This window comes from Pseudochaenichthys georgianus, chromosome 21 (assembly GCF_902827115.2).
Source record: "Pseudochaenichthys georgianus chromosome 21, fPseGeo1.2, whole genome shotgun sequence".
Classification (NCBI taxonomy): Eukaryota; Metazoa; Chordata; class Actinopteri; order Perciformes; family Channichthyidae; genus Pseudochaenichthys; species Pseudochaenichthys georgianus.
In genome coordinates, this window is record NC_047523.1 from 22832052 (window position 1) to 22852618 (window position 20567).

General features: G+C 40.7%; 3 protein-coding genes across 10 annotated transcripts in view; 1 reads left to right on the forward strand and 2 right to left on the reverse strand.

Annotated features, from left to right (window-relative positions):
- Positions 1-4537, reverse strand: part of dip2a (disco-interacting protein 2 homolog A) — an 87503-nt gene extending 82966 nt beyond the window's left edge. For all 7 annotated transcript variants that reach the window (XM_034110715.2, XM_034110714.2, XM_034110713.2 and 4 more), the window contains exon 1: positions 4310-4537. In XM_034110715.2, coding sequence (XP_033966606.1) covers positions 4310-4433 — 124 coding nt within the window. In that variant the 5' untranslated portion in view covers positions 4434-4537. The remainder of the gene's footprint in view (positions 1-4309) is intronic.
- A 567-nt stretch (positions 4538-5104) lies between these two features.
- LOC117466861 (CASP8 and FADD-like apoptosis regulator) lies at positions 5105-10482 on the reverse strand. Of its 2 annotated transcripts, none has more exons than XM_034110343.2 (10): positions 10153-10482; positions 9737-10035; positions 9264-9369; positions 8971-9106; positions 8333-8388; positions 8188-8251; positions 7941-7987; positions 7763-7841; positions 6597-7095; positions 5105-6515 (listed from the first exon to the last, which is right to left on the reverse strand). In XM_034110343.2, exons 2-10 carry the CDS (start codon positions 10030-10032, stop codon positions 6386-6388), a joined length of 1413 nt encoding a protein of 470 aa, XP_033966234.1. In that variant the 5' UTR covers positions 10033-10035; positions 10153-10482; the 3' UTR covers positions 5105-6385. The 2 variants fall into 2 exon arrangements, with proteins under 2 accessions (XP_033966234.1, XP_033966233.1); XM_034110342.2 differs by having other exon boundaries at positions 9737-10040.
- A 207-nt stretch (positions 10483-10689) lies between these two features.
- LOC117466484 (hyccin 2-like) overlaps positions 10690-20567 on the forward strand; it is a 46591-nt gene continuing 36713 nt past the window's right edge. The window contains 1 exon segment of the mRNA XM_034109747.2: positions 10690-11121. The gene's annotated coding sequence lies outside the window, so the exon portion shown is untranslated.

Here is a 20567-nt window from a genome sequence, read left to right on the forward strand (position 1 = left end):
CAGGACGACTGATCCGTGTAAAGGAAAAAATGAATGGGGCCATGTATCGTGAGATGTTGAGTGACAACCTCCTTCCATCAGCAAGGGCATTGAAGATGAAACGTGGCTGGGTCTTTCAGCATGACAATGATCCCAAACACACCGCCCGGGCAACGAAGGAGTGGCTTCGTAAGAAGCATTTCAAGGTCCTGGAGTGGCATTGCCAGTCTCCAGATCTCAACCCCATAGAAAATCTTTGGAGGGAGTTATAAGTCTGTGTTGCCCAGCAACAGCCCCAAAACACCACTGCTCAAGAGGAGATCTGCATGGAGGAATGGGCCAAAATACCAGCAAGATTGTGTGAAGACCTTGTGAAGACTTACAGAAAATGTATGACCTCTGTCATTGCCAACAAAGGGTATATAACAAAGTATTGAGATTAACTTTTGTTATTGACCAAATACTTATTTTCCACCATAATTTGCAAATAAATTCTTTAAAAATCAGACAATGTAATTTTCTGGATTTTTTTTCTCTCATGTTGTCTCTCATAGTTGAGGTATACCTGGGATGAAAATTACAGGCCTCTCATCTTTTTAAGTGGGAGAACTTGCACAATTGGTGGCTGACTAAATACTGTTTTGCCCCACTGTACATTCAATAATGTAAACATTTAAGACACGTGTTCACTGAGAAATAAAAACAGAGCAAGATAAACGGAAAATTAAAAGGATCTTAAAGGAAACACCATCTATTATGACCCAAATAAGAGTGAGTGTATTGTTTATTTCCCACATCAGCAGGCCTAAACTACTGACAGTGGAATATCATCTAGTTGAGCTGCTGGATTGTGTCATGTTATTCCAATGGCTGCTGCTACTAGCTTAAGAAAAAAGACATGGCTCATCTATTCTATCTTTCTTACTTCATGAATAACACACACACACACACTAGGGCTGCAACAAACGACTAATTTGATAGTCGATTAATCTATCGATTAATGAAACGATTAATCGACTATTCGGACTATTATGCCTTGCACAATTTCTCAAACGCTCTTATTTAGCCATCAACTTTTAGATTTAGCTTGAGGTTGTTTTAGGCATGTGGAAACTAACAATGAAGACAATAAAGATGAATACTTGATTACAAAATACATATTATTAAATTAACTAAACAAATTGTTTACAAAATGAACATTGCTTTTCATTTAAATTAAATAAATAATATTTCACATCAAAAGAAACAACAGTGTTTTAGCAAATAATAAATTATGTGATGACAGAATTGTAAACAGAATAGCTGAAACTTTAACTTTAACTAACTAATTCAGTTACCTCAAATCATTACCCCATGTTTATATAATGTAGTTAACTCGGTGTGTTGCTGCTAGCATACAGAACACCTGACGTGAAAACGTTACTCGTGGACGGGGCTACAGAGCTGCTAAAGACAGTGGAACCCGGTGCATTCCTCCGTCTGGATGTGGAGCACTTTTGCTAAATGTTTAGACAGATTGCTCGTGTTACCGCCCTTACATGCTAAACACGTATTTCACTTTAGGCAACGAGCATCGAGACGGGTAAAGTTTAACCACACCTCGGAGCGGCGTTCTCTCCGCAGTGTGTTGCTGCATGTAGCAGCCGCATGTGTGTAAACTGCCCCGCCCCCTCCCACACAGACCAGGGAGAGAGATCTCGTCTGATCGAAAATACATCATAGACGCATTTGTTTGTCTTTTTACATATTAGAAACGAGCTGGCCACACTAAGACTGCAATATAATGTTGTTGTATCAATAATACATGACATATATTTTTTAAATGTCTCCAGTACCAATAACGTTGTAGCTTAACGGCGCGTAAAACGCACGTGATGACGTCACCAACGAATCGACGACTGAATTAGTTGGCAACTAATTTGGTAATCGATTTTAATCGATTAAGTCGATTAGTTGTTGCACCCCTAACACACACACACACACACACACACACACACACACACACACACACACACACACACACACACACACACACACACACACACACACACACACACACACACACACACACACACACACACACACACACACACACACAAAACCTGCAGGTTTCTCAGGCTCTCATCTCCTTCCAATAAAACAAGTCGTCTATTCTTTCCCGAGACAGGATGTAACGGGGAGGCAACCGAAGGGCAAGGTGAAGAGTTCACAGCGGTGTAAAGAAAAATGATTTGAGAGTGAAAAAAGAGAAAGACATTTACTCTTTGATCAGAGGAAATATGGAGGTGAGGAGTCATGGAAGGCAGTGAAAAGGAGAGAAAACAGAGTGTGTCAGTGAAAGAAAAGCCAGTTGGAGAAACAGAAGGCAACAGAGTCAGGGAGATACTGCTATCAGAGCTCCAACACGGCAGGATGTGACATGTGGAGAGCAGGAAGAAGAAACTGGACAGATATAGATTCATTTGGTCACCGCTCTTGAAAACATGTCTCCCATTAGGGGCTTCGGTGGGAGTTAATGTGCTTATAAAAGTGTGCCTATTCCTAACCCCTGTGGTGCCTCTGCACACAGCTCACACAGAGAAAGACCTGCTCAAAGCAGAATGTATCAATGTGTTTTCTATTATTTCAAGTTCTAGGACTACACTTATTAGCTTGTGGAGAGAACATTTTCTCCAGAGTTATGGGTCACGCCCCAGGGTCAAATCTCAAATCTAATTTGACTCAATGTAGGTCATTGATAATAAGTATGACTTACCACAGTTTAGCTAATTTGACTATGTTATAACGGCTCAAAAAAAAGGCTGCCGTTAAACAATGGGTCTCACAAGCGCTTTGAACACCAGGAAAAGCACTATACAGTATAAATGACGTGTATTATTATTATTATTACTTACTAAACTGAAAAGAAAAGGGGAGCTTTATGAAAACACTCCTGTACAGGGTACTGAAACTCTAAAAGATTTCAAAACAGCGGGAGGACGAGCCTAGCTTCATCTACTCTGTGTAGTGCTGAGTCACTTAAGGTCCTTCTAGCACCAAATATGACCCAACAAAAGAGTTTCAGTCAAATTTTTCAGATTTTACTTGACAGGTGGTACAAATATGGGAAACCATTTGTTTCATTAGTGACATTTGTTCTTTAGGACAAATATCAAGGAAATAGATTAGGGAGCATAATAAATCATATCAGGTGACATTTCTTTCAGGACTTTGTACAGGCACACACTATGATCTTTCTGTTTATCTTTAAACAGGTACATATGATAGTATATCAAACAGACCTGTTCTTAAATAAATAAGTATAGAAAGTATAACCATGTCCAGTACTGTACAGTTTGTAAAGAAATAAGAATAGATGCATCCTTTTGGTTGGCTTTGGATTTTAGAGAGAGAAACTGACACAAAAGGAAAACACATGGAATCAGATGAAATACTTATGGTTGAATTTAAAACCCAAAACGTTTTAGACAGTTTCACAACCAAACTCAAGGGCTAATGTTTGGTAGGACCTAAATAAATTGTAATAGATGCAAGATCTAGAGATCTCAATGTTCAAAAGCTTGTTTTTTTCTTGGTACTTGTGTTTAGGAAATCACATGTGGAAGGTAACAACAACATGCACAAGCAAGAATGAACCTGGACACATGAGCACAACACATGGATACACAAACAAGTATAGGCTACATTCATGGAAAAAACGTAAGGTAATGGTTCAAATGAAAAAATGAAGCCTATGGTATAAGAAATGGAAGGTCAGTTTGAACTGTTTCAGAGAAAGACACTTTTATAAAGCTGATCTCTGGTCAGATAATAAGAAATGTCGTTTTTATCAAAATGTGCATTGGTTTTAGTTCTTAACTTTCCTTTTCCATAAAACATGTTCAGGGAGAATCCTAGATTATGCTTATGTCAAGAACATATCACATAGCAGCAGCATGGGTGTGTCAGCTCAGCTGTTAACGTTGAGGCAGATAGCCATCTGCTCCAGCATGGTATTTGGATATCTAAAATGTCACAAGAGGTGAAACTAAACAGATGAACCTAGCACCAGTTTAGTTTAATTTAGCAACCCCATGTGTTGCATTGGTTAACAGTCTGTCATGAGGAGAAAACTACAGCAGAAGTTCAGTTTCAGCCTGAGGGAGAGTGGGAGTAGCTGAGGGGCTTCTGTGATGCTGGCATGCATTCAAACATGAGCCACAAAGATAAAGGGCGGTGGTTATGAGCGCTGTCATATGCATGGAGAATGTTTAAAGCTCCCCTTTCAAGGTGAAACACCACATGTTTCGGTCTCACAGTGTGGTAGTTTATGTTAATGTTGTCAACTTACCTTCAGAGAGCTCCAGCTCCAACTCCGCCAGCTTCTCCCGGACCTCCGCGGGCAGGGTCATAGCGACAGCCGGCGTGGGCTCCAACATCATCGTTAGCAACCCGGAGGAGGTTCTCTCAGCCATGGTAAGAAACACGGATAGGTCCACAGTCGCCGATGAGTAGGACAACCAGAAATAAAAAATTAAATAAAACCAACAACCCCTCCTCACTTGGTTTCAGCGAAGGGGGGCAAACAGGGTGTTGGTGCTCGTCTCGGTCTCACTGCAACGTCGTACAGATGTGTGAGAAATCTCTCCAGCCGTCATGACACGGCTAGCGGTGAGGCTAGCAGACACACCTGGCTGTGTGTTTCCATGTAGTGTGCTACCACGGGGTCCTGCCAGTGTCTCTGTGCCTGCTGTCTGTCCCTCGGCACCAGCGGTGTCCTGTCTGACTGTCCGCGGCTGCTTCACTTCAACTGTGGAGGGAACTCATTCAACTCCTCGCTTGCTTCCCACGGCGCAGTCGCCATTAACAGCAGCCCCGGCCGTGCGCGTTCACGAGCCCTGCTCCTCTGTTTGTTTCCTGATGTTCTTCAAACAACGTGCCTGCCTCCTGCTGACACAAGCACAGTGCTGCGTGGCACCGAATAATGTTCTATTGAACATTTCAGGTGTTTTTTGCATTTGATCATTCACACAAGAATGTTAAGGTTGAATACATTATACTGTTTTATGACATTATAAGCTATGTTTATAGTATACTGTATATAAAAACAAAAAACGATCAATACAACATTTTAATCATATCATTGTTACAGTAAGCACTTTACTTCACATTCACAATAGGTTTCATTTTGAGACAACTAACCTCAGTAGCAGGTTGTAACAATGGAACTAGATTTTTTAAACATTGCTTTCTGTTATAGACAAATAATGGTACTTTACGTCGGTATTTGTGATTATAAAAATACATTTATCAAAGCAGTTTAGCCACATGGTACACAACATAGTACTCAAAAGTCCATGTTTCTATCTCTATACATAGATCATGTATTTACAAATAGAAATAGGCAAACTTTTCTGAACAGTATATCATTGTCAGGAAGAACCCATAAGGATTTTAAAAGGTGGAAGTCCTTAGTGATATTAGTGCATGTCAAGTGCATTAACTGAAAAATCAATGTCAGCTTAAGTGTTCAAAAAGAGACATTTCCAGATTGTTTACATCAAATATATTTTAAGTGACAATATCAACAAACTACCAAATACATTTAATATTAATGTTGTGATTACTGTAGGTCGTTACATTTTGGAAAGGGAAAGATTTCAATTCAAAAGTTTTGTTTGGGGTCTGGGTAAGGGTTGACACCTATAAGTCAAGAAGTAATAAAGATTTATCAAGACAACGTTTTTTTTAATTATATTTTTTAATAATATTGTTGCAAACTTAAACATTGGTATAAAATAAATCCAGACCTTATGTAGATCCTTTGGTGACAAATAAGCAAAATCTTACATATAAAAACAAATTGAAGGTAATGCATTTAACTGAGATACACTATTTGAGATACGAATAGTTTCAATCTATATTTTTTTGTTTATGTACTCTCTTCATTAAAAGTACACTAAAATAGGAAATTATGTGAGTAGACAGACCAGAGTTAACATAGAAAAGGAATTAATGGAGCAAAAATAGATAGATAGCGTTAACTTCATTTAACTATAGAATGTATTTTCACATTACTCCGGAGCCTTAAAAAAGCAACAATAATATAATATGATAAGAAACTACAATTTGGTTTTAGCTGCTTCAAGAAAACTAAATAAGTTAAATATGATTACATATACAGTAATAAAACATATAAATATGTCTTGTGAGTACATTAGCATGTATGTTATGAAACTATAAAATATATAAATCTAAAAACAATTTAAAAATAAATAAAATAGAAAAACAAACTACTTTCTTCAACCAGTAGGTGTCACTCTATACACAGTCAAAAGTAATACAAATAAGGTTCTTCCCTGGCAAGGAATATGCTATATCTACTTGTGGTACACAGTGTTTAGTGAAAGTGAGCATGATGCATCATCTATTGTAAGTAAAGATCTTTCCTTAAAGTATAATTTAGATCGATGTGGTAGTTTGCTCCAGGATTCCTTGAGTTATGTTCAAAGATGGCGCCATTCACCTCGGTATGAACATCAACCAGATGTGTTTTCCTATCAAAACAAAAACACATGTTGAGTCTATTATATGAAACCTATCTGAGCAGCAGCTGAATTTATTGTTAAGTGTTTTACCTGCTTTGAGCTTTGTGTAAGGCATCTGTCAGAGCCTTCAGGTAAATGGAGCGATGTTGTCCTTGCTCCAGTTCAGACTCGTCCGTCCAGCAGTGACTCCAGAACACATCTGCACCTGTCGGGATGATTTCACATCTGGCTGGCCGATCATGCCCATCCGTCTCCAGATCCTCATCTTGGTGCTGCATCCTGGCAAGTGGCACAAACTCTGGGACGCTGTACCTCTGGATGAAGAACAGTTTGGGCTTGCCAGCCAGCATGGGACACGAATCAGCAGTGAAAAGACGTCTGACATTCTCCAGAAGTAGACCTGTGCCGTATGTGTCTGTACCCATGAGATTGTTCGAAGTACCACGGCTGATGATGCAGCACACAAAACCATCGCCTTCGAAGTTCGGTCTGAGTATCCCTCTGAGAGCAGTAAGCGTGTCAGCCACACTCAGCCATTTGTAGAGGGCCACTTTGAAGTGAAGAGCCCTAAATGTCTGTTCCAACATGTCTGGAAAGGTGAAAGCAGAATTTAACTTTAACCTAATAATAAGTCACTGAAAAGATCAATGAAATAATGCCATTAGAATCGATGATATTTTAACAGAAGATATTCAGTTTACTATTGCATGAGACGACACTCAAATCTCTCACATGGCTTAATTTAATTCTTTTGTATACCAATAACTAAGCAGACAGAGATAAAAGTATCAAATATCTCATTAAAAAAAATACAGACAAAAAGTCAAAACTAAAAACAAATGTGTGTAGCAAAACAGTTGATCTTCTTTCCTCTCCCATTAATCATTGCATGACCCCTTAGCTTTATCATGTGGGGCTTTTGGAAGGGGCCACTGGACTGAACACTAGCTCCACCTCAACCAGCTACAGCATTTTAATGCTGCTTACACGCTCTTAATGTATTTATTTTTTGTAAAGCACTTTGAATTGCCTTGTGTTGAAAGGTGCTATATAAATAAACTTGCCTTGGCTTGCCTTACTTTGACACCTTCGGTACATTTAGGTGGCGCTACTTTGGTGGCTTTACTCAAGTAGGATTTTAAGGCCTTTCACTTAATCAAGTGTTTAAAAAATGATAGTGCCACCTGTACTTAAGTAATGGATCTGAATATTTATTCCAGCACTAGACTGTAGGTATAAAAGTTTTTGTTTCTCACCTCCGTCATTACCCACGCAGTCTATGATAACACAAAGTCCTCTGGGATTTGTGTTGAATTTGTACAAATCCAGATGACTCTAGAATGCAAAGGAGCAATCAAACATGTTTTACAAATGCACTTTGCTAATTAAACACATATAGGGGAAAATTGCATCAATAGTGAGGAAATATCTTACCTGGCTGTTCTGCTCTCTGTATATGGGCACTGGTATGCTTCCTGAGCCTGATGACAAAGAGTAATATGGTGTTTTTAATATCAAAGTGAAATATGATGAGCGACCTGGGGCTTTCCAGTTGCTTCTACTGTGATTAGAGCCCCACTTGTGTGTTCCATAGCTTTAAAATGGGTATTTTTCGCTTATTGTATCTCTGGTAAAAACATTTATTTGGAAGTTGCTCTGATTGCTATCATGCATGTCTTACCAACGTGGAGGGGCTCTCGTGGTCTTGTTTGCTGCACAGAACTAATTGGAGCAGGGAATCGATACTGAAGGAAAAAAAAATCAGAAGTATTTGTTTTATAAAAGATACAAATGTGAATGTTGAATAACTTTTGTACACTACTTACAGGTGCTCTGGGCCTTTGCTGTGGCTGCTGGTAGGAGTTTCCCTCAGTTGTCACAACTGCGAAAAGGGAAAATGGATTGAAATACAAGTGAATACAGTCATAAAGTTTAACGTTCTCCTTCGATAGGAATCTACTGTTAAATTAAAACGTATGACATAGGGTTTGTTTGACAGAGTGTAGTACTGAAAATGATTTAAAATGCAATCTGCCTAAAAGAAAAGGGATCTGGGTACGTCTGTGAACTTGTTGTAATGCTGGTGTTAATTAATGAGCTAGGCAGTTATGAGAATTAAATGAAACAGAAACTAAATGCACTTTATTTTATACTATACATTATATCACAATCTTTGGGTAAAGCCTGCTTTTTGTTGGAACTTGTTGAAATACAATTCTGTTTTCGCAGCAGTTACGCTGAAAAAAAAGGAATAGGTTAAATAGGCGTCACATTTATGTTATGTTTCTGTGCAACACGTCTGTTTTACTTCCTTTTTTTGTGGTTCATTGAAGTGTACTTGAAGAATAGTTCCTTTTCCATTGATATATGCGTCATGGACCATTTCAGTGGTACCAGATACACACACACAAAACAATAATTTTAATTTCCCATTTCATGAAAAGTCAGACAGTAAGATAGTCACCTGACATCTTGTATGCAGACACTTTTTTGGCAAGGTCGACCCTGCCAATGTCTCTTAAACATTTCTCTACAGAGTCAACTCTTTCTGGTGAAACTATATCCAGCTTCTCAAGTTCAATGATCACGTCCAGGAAACTCTGTCTCAGAAGGGAGATAGAAGAGAAAGTTCAAACTGCTTTGGTATGCAGCTGATGTTGTTGAGTCAATTGAAAGCACACCAAACTCCCCTCTTCACCCACACAAATGGGAAATTCAGAAACTGAAAACTAAAAAAGGTCGCTTAATTTTTGTTACCGTTGCTTTTTCCATGTTCTCACGTGGTATCGTGCTGCTTAACAAGAATTTCACATTGGACAGATCTTCAGCGGCCATGTCCTCATTAATATTAGCCATCAATACTCTGCAGTAAAGGAAACCATGATTACTTTAGATAGCACACCTTGGGTTATCAGAATCAGAATACCTTCGTACCACAGAGGGGAAATGTACATGTGTTACATCAAGTAAAGATATAAGATGGAACTGTATTTATCCCTGTGGGGAGATGCAGGTGTTTATAGCAGCAACAGGGTCAGAGTGAAAAATAGGATTCACACAAGGTTAAACATAGAAGTAAAATAGAATACAATTTAAAATAATTGTACAAAAAATAAAGTGATATATTCAAAAGAGCCAAAGATAGCTTAATACAGTATTAATTAAGAAGCATGCATAAACATTGGATTGTTAAAATATGTAAGACCTCATATGCTTACAAAACATCTTACCTGAATTTTGGCAGGACCTGCACATGTTTCAAAGACACCTCCACCTCCTCCCTGCTGGTTTTATACACCTTTTTCAGGATATCAAAACGTCTCAATTGCCACATCAGCGCCAGGGCCAACAGGAATCCCCTCTCATTGGACATCACTTTAGATTTCAGCATCTCCTTCATACAAGCCACACTAGTGTCCGTGTCCAGGACATCACACAGGTAAAACAGCCTCCTACGCTCAGAGCTGCTGAGCGCCTCCGCTGTCTGGTTAATAGCCTGAAGCTGAATATGGTCGGAGAAAGCCATGAACTGTGCTAAAAGAAAAGTTACAGCTGGTGACACACTGCTCAACAGATAGCGAGTTGCCAACCGAGCGAGTTGTTGTAATTAAATATAACAACGGAAGGGTTAATTGAAACAACCTACCTTGCTGCGTGCAATGGCAACGAGAAATAAACTAAAGTAAGAAGTACACTATTACGCGTGTGATTTCGCAAAGGACGCACTACTAAAGTATCACTTCTGGGAAAGTACCTCTATTCTGTGTAGGCTGAACACAAATTCCTTGAATCGTGAACGCCGAGTTACTAAAAATATCGATTGCACTGCACTCTTGATCACACACAAAAATAAGTTTGCCAAAAATACTTGTGCTAATTATTTATAAAACTGAACAAAAGATTAAGAGATCCGAGGTGAAAGTGAAAGCAAAAAAGGCAGCAGCGCTTTGATAGTAGCCTACAACAGAAACTTAAAGGCACAAGCAGTCGACCAAAATCCAGTTAAAGTCAATGTGTTTAGACCGTTGTAGTCTTAACCAATCACAATGGCCTTTGTAATCAAATTATGTTCATTAGTTGCAGGAGAGGGGAACATGAGTGATTGAAAATGCGCAATATTATGTAAATTAAGATTACTAGGACCTTTGTTTCCTTCACATCTGTTGTTCAATATTGTCTTTTATTTTGAATGTGGCCTATATTTTTGGCAGGTTTGTTTGTTCCATTAATCTGCATTGAGATATATTGTACTGAATCCAATTCACACAGGCGGAAAATATGCAGTAAAATCGGTTTGTCGGTCTTCAGTAGGTTAATGCAAAAGTGCGCTCAAACCATGTCTTGGGTTTTCCGATAGCTTTGAATGCATCACGTCTGCTCCCCCTGCAGGTCGCTGAGCTTTCTGCTTACCAAGTTCCGCTCATTCTGGCCAATCGTGTGGCGCGGTGCTTCAGCACCATTGCAGTGTGGAGAGATCATACGGAGGTGTAGCTCGCTGAGAGAGGTAACATTTGGAGGAAAGATACTCGACCTGGGTGACCGCTCTGGGAAAACACCAACCCTACTTCCCCGATACAGTCACCGCGTGACATTGCCATTAGCAGCTTCAGTACGGGTGAGTGTTTATTAGCCTGATATCTGGTTAAAGGTTCAGTATTTTCCAGGTAGTCGCAGTGTAGAGGCTGCTGGTGACTTGGAACAGCATCTGCTCTGTTGGTGTGGATGTATGGTAAACCGAGGGGACTGCAGCGCTAGCGGGCTGCACGGTTCCGACAAGTGTCACCTGTGTTTAGCTAGAAACCACGGAGCGGATACTTTAGTATTGGAGCCAGCAGTCTGCTGTTTCGGCCTGGTCACGACTGGTGAAAATGAGGATGGGGATGTCCACCAGCTGCTGACTCGAGCAGGCACGCTAGCGGCATGCCATCCGTGCTAAGGTAGCTAGCGTTGACGTGCAGGTTCAGGCTGTCGTGGCAGTGTTGTAACGGACGCTAGCTAGGTAGCCGTTTACTTCAGAGCTAACGGCTCTGTAGAAACATCCAGAACACATTAGCTAGCTACAATGTCAAAACAGCAGGTACAATACCACTGCCCTTTTTGTTCTGAAAATGTATACACACATCTCCACGGTTGCTCTTGAAGTTTAACTCAAACTAGAAGCAGCTTGTTTACTCAAAAATAGTTTTATTTTGAAATTAGAGACGGAAGTCTTACATTTTCACCCTTGAAGTTGTATGGACAACTTTTTCTTTGATAAAAGCAACTGTTACTTTCTTCTAGTGCATTTCATATGGAGTCATGTAACGGTTAATAGTTGTGTTAAGATGAGTTGGTGCACAGTAAATGACAGTCATAATGTGAGGAGCTTAAGTCTGCGAATAACCTTTTATATCAGCCAGCAACCCCGAGTGTAGTAACTTGTATGCAAGTCATTTTCCCATCATTATGTATGTGGCTTTGCATCAGCCCCGTGTGATTAAAATGACCAACACATGCCTATTGAATTGGCCAAGTCATGTCACAGTAAATAAAGGACAGAGTGCAGGGGCAGTTCAGGAGCATCAGAACAGGAGTTTGATGGTGCTTAAACTTCCCTCCCAGAAACATTTAACCTGGGTAACTACGTATACATACAGCACTTGTCTGAAGACGGGGTGTGTAAACTCTGCTTAGTACAGCTTAGTGTGTTTTGTATCAGCCCACTAAAGCTAAAAGTTAGCAGCATCCAACACTCCTCTCAACATCACTTATTCATTCCTCTCTGCTCCACTAAGCCACTTTTATTTCTGCCAAGTGCTTTCCTTGTTGATATTTCACTGTTGGCACACTGCTGTTGTCACATTAAATTAACAGCTTAGGTTAGGAGTGATATGGGTCATCAAAAGTAAAAACCCTCAAACAATTGCATCATCATGGACAAGGATGCAGAACTGAAGATCCAGTACATTCCATGCTATCTGCAGCTTCCCCTCATTCATCATCATCATCGTCATCGTCATCGTCATCGTCATCGTCATCATCATCCTCTCTCCTCCCTCTTTGCTCTATCTTTGCCACCATGTGTGTTTTGGGACTAGGATGTCATCAGAGCTGTGACCTATTTAAGACAGAAACTCCATTTACCCACTTAATCTGTGTCTCCATCTCCAGGAGATGAGTTCCGTCTGTTGCTCACTGAAACAAACTGTAAATTATTCACTCGTATTGTGGAGTGTGTTTAATCACTCATCAAGCTGTACACCGTAGTTACGGAGTCATGTGCTTTTTACTACGTGTCTTACAGTTGCCTAGGGGTTTAAAAGGGGATTCACTAGAAGCTGAGAATAACTCTTCAAGTGAAGTTGACGAATAATGCACAATATTGTCTAAAGTGCCCACATGTCTGCCGCAGCTCTTAATGAAAACAGTTGTGACCGTAAGTGTATTGAGCCTCAAAATGTGTCGCCTCCCTCCCACCTATTGCGATGCACACGCCTAGGGGATCAAAGCTGTAATTAGCCTGCCATGGATTAGCAATGGGGACTATTTTCCACTGTACATGCTCCCACAGAGCCAGAGGATCAGAGGACCTTTTCTTCCTGCAGAGAAAATCTGTCAGGTTTGTTGATGTCCCCCCCAGAGGCCAAGAAAACCTGAAACCTTCTGCCCCTGAGAGCTTGGACATCGGGCATTTCTTAAAAAGTGATTGTGGTATTTTCCTTTTGTTTGTTGTCATTCAGCATCCATGGGTTCTTAATACACTGCAGTCAGTCAGCAGTGAAGTCATTGCAGTTGTGTTGCGTGCAGACAGTGTTGAGAATCAGCTGGATATCTTGGTGTGCAGACAGTGTTGAGAATCAGCTGGATATCTTGGTGTGCAGACAGTGCGTTGGGGCTGCTGACTCACTGCACTGCCAGGTATGAGGTCTGTCTGTGTGTCGGCTGTCTCCATGATGTACAGTGTGTGTCCCCCCCTCGGCTCCCCCCTGCTCAGAGACGCCTCTCTGTCAGCCAAACATGAGTTCATACTGTTCCTCTGGGGCTCAAAAGTGGAGGAGCAGCATAATGTGTGTACTCTCTTGTTTGTAAATGAATCAATGCTTTCAAAACTGATTGCAACAAGGTTTGGGTATCATAGGTTCTATTGCCCAAGCTAAGGAAGGGATTACCTGGGGGACAGTCTGCAAAATACTATGCACATCAGGAGGCCTGCAATGAACAATATTTAAATATCAATCTAAACTGCAGAGTTATTTTCTCAATTATTGGATTATAAAGTAGAAATAGTGAAAAATACTTACAATTGTATTAGTTTGTACATTAAGCTGATGACTTGATAAACTCTGTTTTCATTCTCTGACAAAAAAAGAACTAAACCCTCACATTAAATACAGCTTTAGCCTGTTGTGCTGTATGTGTGTGAATGTTTTTGATAGGTTAAGATCAACTGTATTAGCTTTATGTGGAAATGGCTGGTTCCCATTGAAGTGGTAAAAGGCTTTCACATTGTTCTGTTTTACATTATGACTGGTGGATTTAGGACCTTCCGTTTAACGTATCAATGAATACAATGCTGTTCTAGCAAATCAAGTGGTCAACCTTTAATCCACCATTCTGTATTGGACAAAGCAAATATTTCACTTTGTAAATGAAGATTTTCACCAAATCTGTCAGATAATAAACTCACAGAGAAAGATAGCAATTAAGTTACACTCTTCTATTTTGAAAATCATTACATTGATTTTCTGTATGGATAACCACAGAAAGTCTCCCAGCTATGGACGATCAACCAGAGACATCACGTTTTTGTTATCAGTTTCAAAAGAGAAAACAACATTTACGTTCTTATTCATCTCCTGCTGTTTGGGTTTCTGGACAAGACATTTGCCTAATACCTGCAGACAGCTGGCTAGTTGGCATTAGCTCTCCGACAGACACAGATGGAATGAGGCAGAATCTGAACACCAGATAATACTTTGTCAACAAACACAAATAGATAGCTCAGATCAGTCTACACAAGTTTCTCTTTTTTTCAAAATGTGGTAGATGCGATCATTAAAACACTTCTGGACAGCCAAAAACAGCTGGCCTCCTGGACTCAACCTTTTGACAGACATATAGAATAGCTATTCTTGTCAGAGTTGATGGGATTGTTTTGACAGCTGATGTTGCAGACTGTCAGTAACCTTTATAATAAGTCACGATTTCTAACCAGCAGGACCGAACCCGAAGTATTTCCTTTACAGTGATAGAAAGCAGCGAATCCTTACATGAGAAGCTACCGTATAGCCGGTGAATGTTTGACATTTTTGGCTGATGTAGGACAAACCCAGCTGCTTTGTAGACTGCTAAGATGAACAAGAACAACAATACCCTTACTTTTTTGCCAAATGGATAAAAAGACTGTTTGATTTTGTTTCTTTGGAAGCCTCTTGCTGTGGCACAGTGATATTATATTCTATTTTAGCAATGACTTTTACAAAGAATAAGCCAACAATCTTAAAGTCACTTTGTTTAGACTTATCCCAACCTACAGTTACAACTGCCTTGCACAGAGTACAATATGCTAATAGCAGCTTATACTGAAAGGAAAATACATCATGCTGTTGACCTGAAACACAATTTCTCATGAAACCAAAAGGCCCCTGAACTTTCCCCCGGTTGTACTGGATGTCAGTGGGGAAACCCAAGCTGTACATCAGTTACTTATGGCAACATGGACAGTTTGTTTTAGCCAAGATTACATGGCATGAGCGCCTCAGAGCTGCTGTTTTCTGCTGGGCTCGGCCTTCCCTTCGATCGGCTCTCTGCTCTCCCGCTCAGCTTGCCGGTCACGACTCAGCGCCTGTCTGAAGTTGAACAGATGCCAAAGCCCGGTTGACTCAGGGAGCCTTTGAATTATTGCCAGTTATTTGTTGTTGTGATATGATGGGAAAGACGTTGAAGGAAAGTGGGGGCTTTTGCTGGATCAAGCTGTGAGATATGTTTACGGGAGAATGAGGCACCTGTTAACAAAAGTATTCCCTTACACTTTTTGAGGCCAAGCTGCTAATGCTGCCAGTCTGCTGAGGTTTGATCAGTATGAATGGGGGAAGGATTTCCACTGATTAAATATTGACAGTTACTTTGTGTAATTACATTTTTGAAGTGTCTAGGTCCTCAAAATACTTGGCAAGTACAATTCTGGCATGGGCTTGATGGCTTATGCTTATTAACTTGGCAAATCTGTCATTGTTCTGCTTGTGAAATTAATTTTGCGACCGCTGCAGTGGAGTTGATGGTGCCAAATTGTATCCCTCATTATTGTTTTTCACAGTGTAGGAAACAATTAGATTTAACAATCATTATGAGTCTCTAGGTTGTGAAGAAATTGAAAGGCCAAGCTCTCTGGCTTCATTGTCCATATGTTCAGCTGTTTTTCAGCCCCCCACCCTAGCATCTGAGGTGGTAGTGTAATGCACCCTCTCTCTTCCTCCCCCCCTCTTTGGTCATGCAGGCTGTGGTCTCAGGCCGGTGGGCCGTTCAGTGGTCTTGGCATGTCACAAAGGCTCAAGGTGGCCTATTGTTAAAGGACTGCCGAGCTGCTTATTTGGCAGTAAAGCATTTTCCTATGTTTCTCTGGAGTAAAGTTAAACACTCGGCTGCTCCCGAGTGTTTTAGCAGGCGTGCTAAATACTGTGGAATTAGTGGTCATGTGTCTAAAGTTTGAAGTGTCAGTGAACTTGCCCAGGCTTTCATAAAAGGCAACCCACTTTTACCTAATAGCTGTTGGGTTGTTTAATATGTAAACCTGAACAAACCAATGCAAAGCAGTACCATGGCTCTGCTATAACAAGTCCCAGTTGTAAAACTTGTGATGTTAAGTTGACACATTGAGACAAATGTTTGTTAATCACTATGGAATACTTTGAGGAGCAACTGTTGTGCTAAATTCGAAAATCATAATAAGATAAGGTGTGTCTCATGTTTACTCCTTCTTATATACATAAAGGCCCAGACACACCAAGCTGACACCAAAGAACACGTCCCGACGGAACTAGGGATGCCAGCGATTATTCGAATATTCGCTACAGTCTCCATAATCGAATATTATTTTTAAAAATCGATTTTATTTATATATATTTATTTATATATCGGTCAAATAATTGATTATTATTCGCCAGGGCTGCCGAATAATCGATTTTGATCATGGTCAGTTTCTGGCAACCCTAGACAGAACACGACTGTTGTGTCGCCTCACGTCTCCTGCGTCTTGGCCAACAGTCGCACTGAAACACACCGCAAAGACTTCAGCCGACGGCCAAGTAGCGAACAGGGCATGCGTGAGTGGCAATAACTCTCCATACATTACGTTACATAGCACCTGTACTACGTAATGACAATAAGTTGAATCTTCTATCTTCCATACCAGCAGGTGGCGGTAGGGTGTATTCGCCATTCAAAAGAGGCAACCGGAAGACAGACTACGTAATATATACAAACAACAAATAGCGTTCCATTTTCACTCTCGTCCATCTAAAACATGCTTAGTGCGGGCAGATAGATGAAAAGAATAATAGCCGTCTGTGTGTGCCTTCTTAATCGTTTGTTTGCGTACCTCGCTTCTTCTCATGCACTGATTCGCTAAGCTAAACAGCCAATCGGAGTGATTTATTTTGCCGACAGCCTTTTGCCGACAGCTCCCCCGATTCAACTTGTTGCGGAAGGTGTCGGCACGGCTGAAACGAGACAACGGTGCGGGACACACCAATCTGAGTAGGGCGAAAGGACGCTCATCGACGGCCAGACATCTATCGACAATTATTGGCAAATGTTTTGTATTGTACATCAGAAATCCAAAACAACTCAACTTTATACTACCAATACTACACCAACAATAGAATGGTGTTGTTATTTATTTTGTAAAAAAAGCCAAGACACTACAGCCACAGCACTTGCATTTCATCCAGAATGCTTGCCATTATGTTACTTGTCTGAAGATAATAGGGCGTTGTACACAAAACCCATTGTATGCCAAACTTGATAATATCACAAACTAAATGTTGAGATGCAGAACATGCCAGTGGCTTTTATAAGTCGAGTGAGGTTGGTGTGGGGCACTCTGGAGGACATGTGTTTATCCTGTATGTGGGACACATTTGCATTGGAAGCATTTGTATGCCTCGGTGTGAGGAGCAGAGAGGAAGGAGGCAGGATGCTTTTGGAATTCACCTGTGCTGTTGTGTGTTGTGGCTCACCTTGTATAATCAGTGTAACTCTGTTTGTGTTTGTGTGTGTGTGTGTGTGTGTTTGCACGCTCAGTTTCAACACAGGCCCATCCCAACACGTCTGGCCCTGCAGCTGCAGCAGAGCTAATTTTAGCCGCGGATGTGCGTACGCCTCAGTTCCCCTCGCCTGGCCTATGAGAGATGAAGATTGGATGGGGGGAAAAAAATGTTGCAAATCTTTCACTCTCCTCTATTCTTAGCACCCATCCCTTTCTTTCTGTCTGATTACCTGTAGTGTGTATTTTCCATGAATGTCCACGTGTCCTAGCGGCAGAACTATTGATTTGCACAGGATCACATAGACTGAATTCACTGTCACCTGCAGGTTTGTGACCTTTACTCACGAAAAAACATTTCTGTTTGATGGCATCTGACCATGGTGTGTACCTTTGTCAGCCTCACTATCTTTAAAACTTTCTACGGTCATTGCTCTGTATAGAAAACTAGGCAATAGCAGTCATTTTCCATTTGCTATTAATAAACCCAATTCTATTCCTGTGCAGACAGCCAGCTCCTTTGTGAGTGGCTCGTCCTTTTTTACGAAAGAGAGAGGCACGGGATGGAGATAACAGCCGACCGGTTCACTGTGGGCAGGTATTAGCTGTTAATCCCTCTACCTAGGGGAAAGTGCCTGGATAAAGTGTGTGTCGTAGGCTTGTGTGTTTCATGAGTAATGGCCACCTGCAAACACACACGCACCACAGAGGATGACTGAAATTCCCTTGTGACCGTGTCAAACCAAATGTGTAATTCTTGGTCAGAGAGGAACACAAATAACACATGCATATCTGTTTTTGTGCTTAGTTTTGCATTTGGGTGGAAATCAGCAGACTGAAACAAAACTCCCAGTGGTCATGAACGTGCCCTAGATTCTTGTTAACCTTACTTTTAAGTTTCTGTAGACTAGGGCTGAACGATTAATCGATTTGAAATTATGCAATTATCAAATTATGCAATTATTGTTCTTCCTGTGTGTCAGTCATCCACACCAATCAGAAGTGCTGTGCTCCACATCTACCAATCATTGTTAACCAATCAGAAGTGGCCCATGATAGTAGGTGATAGACAGATTGATCCAATCATCCAATCATTGATCCAATTGATCCAAAAAAGTATTTTTGAAATACTTTTCAAAATGGCTTCCAATGGAGCTCTCCTAGATGGTCTGGTGACACAAACCATCTGAGTCAGGTTAGTAATGCTCCATCACATGTTTTACATCTATTACAGGGTGAATCTTAAACTGAAGCTTGACTTTAAACTAAGCAACCCAACGGAAGTGTCATGTACGTTTAGTTCTTTCACTCGTAGCTCGGGCTGCAGGAGCACGTTGATACGACTTTCCTTGCCAGAGATATGGCTGCATTTTATAATAAACTTCCGTTGGGTCCATTAAAAACAAATATCGCCAATCGCAATATCTGTCAGAAAAATCGCAATTAGATTATTTCCCCAAATCGTGCAGCCCCACTGTAGACTCACCTTGGTTTTACTATTTCTCTAATCTAATGTTTGATTGGAGCAGCTAAATGGCCCTAATTTAGGAAAGTATGATATATTGAAATCTCACAATAAGTGTGAAGGCTGTATGAAAACCGCACGTTGATATATTTTAGCAAGAAACACAAGCCCTGTAATGGCATGCGTCTTTGCTGCTTAGGTGTCTTTGGGCAAGACACTGAACACATCCTGGCCTTTGTTTGACCCTGTGATCCCACCTTAGTGGATAAACGCAGAGACTGTTGACCTACAAAGATAGATACATTGTCATACCATCATTGTTGGATATTTAGTTTCAATCAATCAATCAATGTTTATTTATATAGCCCAATATCACAAATGTTACATTTGTCTCAGTGGTCTTCACAGTGTGTACAGAATATCAGTATGACAATACGACACCCTCTGTCCTTAGACCCTCACATCGTACAAGGAAAAACTTCCAAAGAAAACTCAGTTTAAAGGGAAAAATGGGAGAAACCTCAGGGAGAGCAGCAGAGGAGGGATCCCTCTCCCAGGACGGACAGACGTGCAATAGATGCCGTGTGTAAATTGAAAAGATAATACATTTGCAACATAGGTAGTCCAAATGTTTGGAAATGCATGTGTGTATAATAGGAAGATGAATCCACGAGGATATCCATCCAGGACCTATGATCCAGGACCACAGCCACGACTCAAGATCCAGCGCTCGCGATCCAGGACACAGGACCGCAGGATCATCCATGGCTCCGGATCCCAGCGTATATAGACACCAAAAAGAAAGACATTTGGGGAAGCTGGGTTAATCGGAACATGAGTGTACACGGGTATAGACAGAGAGAAGGAAGAAGTAAGATGTCCCCCGACAAACTAAGCCTATATCAGCAAAACTAGGGGCTGAATCTAATCAGCCCTAACTATAAGCTTTATCAAAAAGGAAGGTCTTAAGCGCACTCTTAATGACATGACAATGACAGTTTGTCATGGTCACAGCAAACACAGTTGAAGGAATAAGGACAGTGTCCGAACAGAACGGGCACAGAGTTTGCTTAAGCTCAATAATTCATGGCTGACTGAGCTCAACTGTCCTTGAAAAATCCCCAGAGTTGGTCGGTTGAAACCAGGCACTGCTCATTTTGGGCAGAGAGGAGAAGTTGAGACGGACACTTACAAACCCATGATACAAAATATTTGGAGTCTCCCTGTTTGGTTTTTAAGGAAGGTCTAAAGACACAACATTTTAAGTCCCATTTATTGTTTTTATTGTTTTTATAGTGTCTTGTTGTTTTTATATTGTCTTGTTGTTGCGTGTTGTACCTGTACAATGACAACA

Bases quoted from the DNA above. Each gene is read 5' to 3' on its own strand.
- LOC117466861 (XM_034110343.2), bottom strand. From the start codon at position 10,032: ATGGCTTTCTCCGACCATATTCAGCTTCAGGCTATTAACCAGACAGCG. The intron at 7,842-7,940 runs GTAAGATATTTC...TTTGCATTCTAG, and splicing joins ACAGAGAGCAGAACAGCCAG to AGTCATCTGGATTTGTACAA. The intron at 6,516-6,596 runs GTAAAACACTTA...TTGTTTTGATAG, and splicing joins TTACACAAAGCTCAAAGCAG to GAAAACACATCTGGTTGATG.